The sequence below is a fragment of the Haliotis asinina genome, chromosome 8 (assembly GCF_037392515.1).
Source record: "Haliotis asinina isolate JCU_RB_2024 chromosome 8, JCU_Hal_asi_v2, whole genome shotgun sequence".
Taxonomy (NCBI): domain Eukaryota; kingdom Metazoa; phylum Mollusca; class Gastropoda; order Lepetellida; family Haliotidae; genus Haliotis; species Haliotis asinina.
Genome location: NC_090287.1, coordinates 11,935,504 through 11,937,912, shown reverse-complemented (window position 1 = coordinate 11,937,912; position 2,409 = coordinate 11,935,504). Strand labels below are relative to the sequence as shown.

Genomic DNA, 2,409 nt, shown 5'->3' with positions numbered 1-2,409 from the left:
ACTTCTGGGTTGGTCCCAATTAAAGGTTTTTACGAGAAGGTGAAAATGGCAATGGCTGTACATTGAAAGAAATGGAGAGTAATGTGGAGAATCATTCTGTGCTGGGTTAAAATCTAAATTTGATATTTGTTGATGTCTAAGGCGTCATATTGTGTCTTACATTCGACTCGTGGAGCCAATTATGAAAATAATGTTGTCAAAGGATATCGGCCAACCACATATCTTATTTCATACGATATATGACTTTTCACCACATATTCATTGAAACCGGTATTGAAAGCTAAATCTACTCCTTAAATTGAAGTGTAGATGACAAAGGTGTTTTAAGTGCCATTATGAAACAGCGTAAACTGACAGCAAATTATGAAAATATTATTTATTCAATATAAAATATGCAACAAATAAATAACAATCAAGTAGTAGCAGCATGCACTCTGCAAGTAGTATACATTATTTGGCTTCTCATTGACATTATCTTTACACACATGCACACAACATACACCGAGGGAATGATTATCCATCTGAGTCAGCAACTGTTTAATCAATGGCACCTATCACATCACTCCTATTTGAGACCCTTGTCGTATCACAGAATATTGCCCAAGGTAATCCACATGTCTCGGCTGCAGACATCTCCTCTTATGGGAACTGTCACTATCATTTGACCATTTCCTCTTGTTCCTGACAACGGCGGCTACAGGTTTATCACCCACGGGATTGACTAAAGTACTTCCGAATGAATTATTTGGTGCATTCACAGCCACACATCTGTTTGAGGTTAAGCTATACGTGGGATACATGTATCCTTTGAAGTTTTTGCACGTATTTGTTGTTTTGCTGTACGGCATGGTATTCCTTAGATGTTGCTGGGGAATTTCAGTTTGGTAACAACTCCTTTGTTCAAATGGCGTTGCATGTAGGTCTGGTCGATGGTAATTTGTATACAATTGTCTTTCATCAAGGGTATCTCTTCTTTGTTCCACTGCAAGGATCTGTAAGTCTGGCAGAGGATCTTGTCTGTTCAGATCTTGACTGAGATCATCGACGAGAATCTCATATTGTTTTGTATCCAGCAGTCCCAGCAAATCCTGGTTCGGAAGATCTGGGAATAAAGAACCAAAGTAAAAGAATGCTCGTATTTGTATATCTAAATCTGCAAATTTATATACGTTGCATTATTTGCACTTGTTTTAAACAGAAACTGTACTATTCAGGATTTTCAAAGCATATGTTCAATGATAAAATAAATGTCAGTACATGAACCTGCATTATCAGTAAAATCAACTTACCAATGATCTCAAGCAGGTCTTCGGGCACACCGATGTTATGTACAGGATGCACAGAAGAATGCAGAGGAGGACATCTAGAAGCTGAACCAGCATCAGGGCGCTGCATTGTTTGGAAGGAACTAAACGCACTCTCCCTTCTACCAGAACACGTCCATGATGTATTGTTATATCCAATGTAATTTGTTTCTCTTCGTGCGACCATTAACACAGGTTCATTCTTGTACCTTGGATCGTCCAGGCCTGGGAACCTGGACATGTCCAGATCATAGCTTGTGCTGGTATCAACACTGAGAGGCTGTAACAGATGTGTTGGGACGCGCATCTCTGTCTGTAAATGACTGGCCGTGTTTTCCTGACCTTTATATAGTCTCATTTATGCCACCGGTAGCAGCCAATCAGGGTTAAGCTCCGAATGATTGACAGCTAGGAACTGGTAATTATATCGTTATCGTGTGGTAAACAAATCTTTCAGGAACTGATGGATGGCTTTTAAGCAGGGTCATCTGCAATCGAAGTTGAAAGGCGCGTAAGTGACCACACAGTGTGGGCAAATTGACGAGTGTTCAGGATCTACCTGCTGTGTAATCACCTCACTTGTGGACATTACATAATAGCCTCGGGCTGATGTTGCAAGCGCATCATTAATCAGTATACACAACTGTGTTTCATTATTACAACAATCGTAAATCGTACTTGTTTATCACTTGTGACATAATGTGATAGCATTAGGATCCAGTTAACGTTCACTATTTATCTGCCTCGTTTGATTTATTGTCAGCAAAGTGCACGACAAGGTTTTCGTTCTGGATTCGAACCTGCACTTATATTTAGGAACCCGATTGTAATAGAGTGGGTACGAATCCCAGATGGGATTTCCACATCTCCATGGCGTGCATTGTTGATTCTAGGTAACTGAACAAGCTGAATCTCCTGACGCACCTAGAACTAACATTTCCTTAAGATTACACCAGATAGCCACCAATACATGGCATGCAAAGGTCGCTTTTCGCATATTCAAAATTGAACTTACACTTGAAAAACAGTTCAACATTCGGTGTAATAATCGGCACTGAAACTTCGCTCAATGAAATGAAGAAGTTGTATTCCATAAAGTTGTACT

The 2,409-nt window shown here is 39.8% G+C and overlaps 1 protein-coding gene across 1 annotated transcript; it reads right to left on the bottom strand.

The window, feature by feature from the left end:
• Window positions 1–361: 361 nt before the first annotated feature.
• Window positions 362–1,619, bottom strand: LOC137294636 (uncharacterized). Its single transcript, XM_067825697.1, has 2 exons — window positions 1,290–1,619; window positions 362–1,102 (listed from the first exon to the last, which is right to left on the bottom strand). Exons 1-2 carry the CDS (start codon window positions 1,609–1,611, stop codon window positions 555–557), a joined length of 870 nt encoding a protein of 289 aa, XP_067681798.1. The 5' UTR covers window positions 1,612–1,619; the 3' UTR covers window positions 362–554.
• Window positions 1,620–2,409: the final 790 nt, after the last annotated feature.

What these genes read in the sequence shown, in the direction of transcription:
- LOC137294636 (XM_067825697.1), bottom strand. Translation starts at nt 1,611, where the DNA reads ATGCGCGTCCCAACACATCTGTTACAGCCTCTCAGTGTTGATACCAGC. An exon ending in AGACCTGCTTGAGATCATTG is followed by an intron (nt 1,103 to 1,289) that starts GTAAGTTGATTT and finishes CTTTATTCCCAG; the next exon opens with ATCTTCCGAACCAGGATTTG.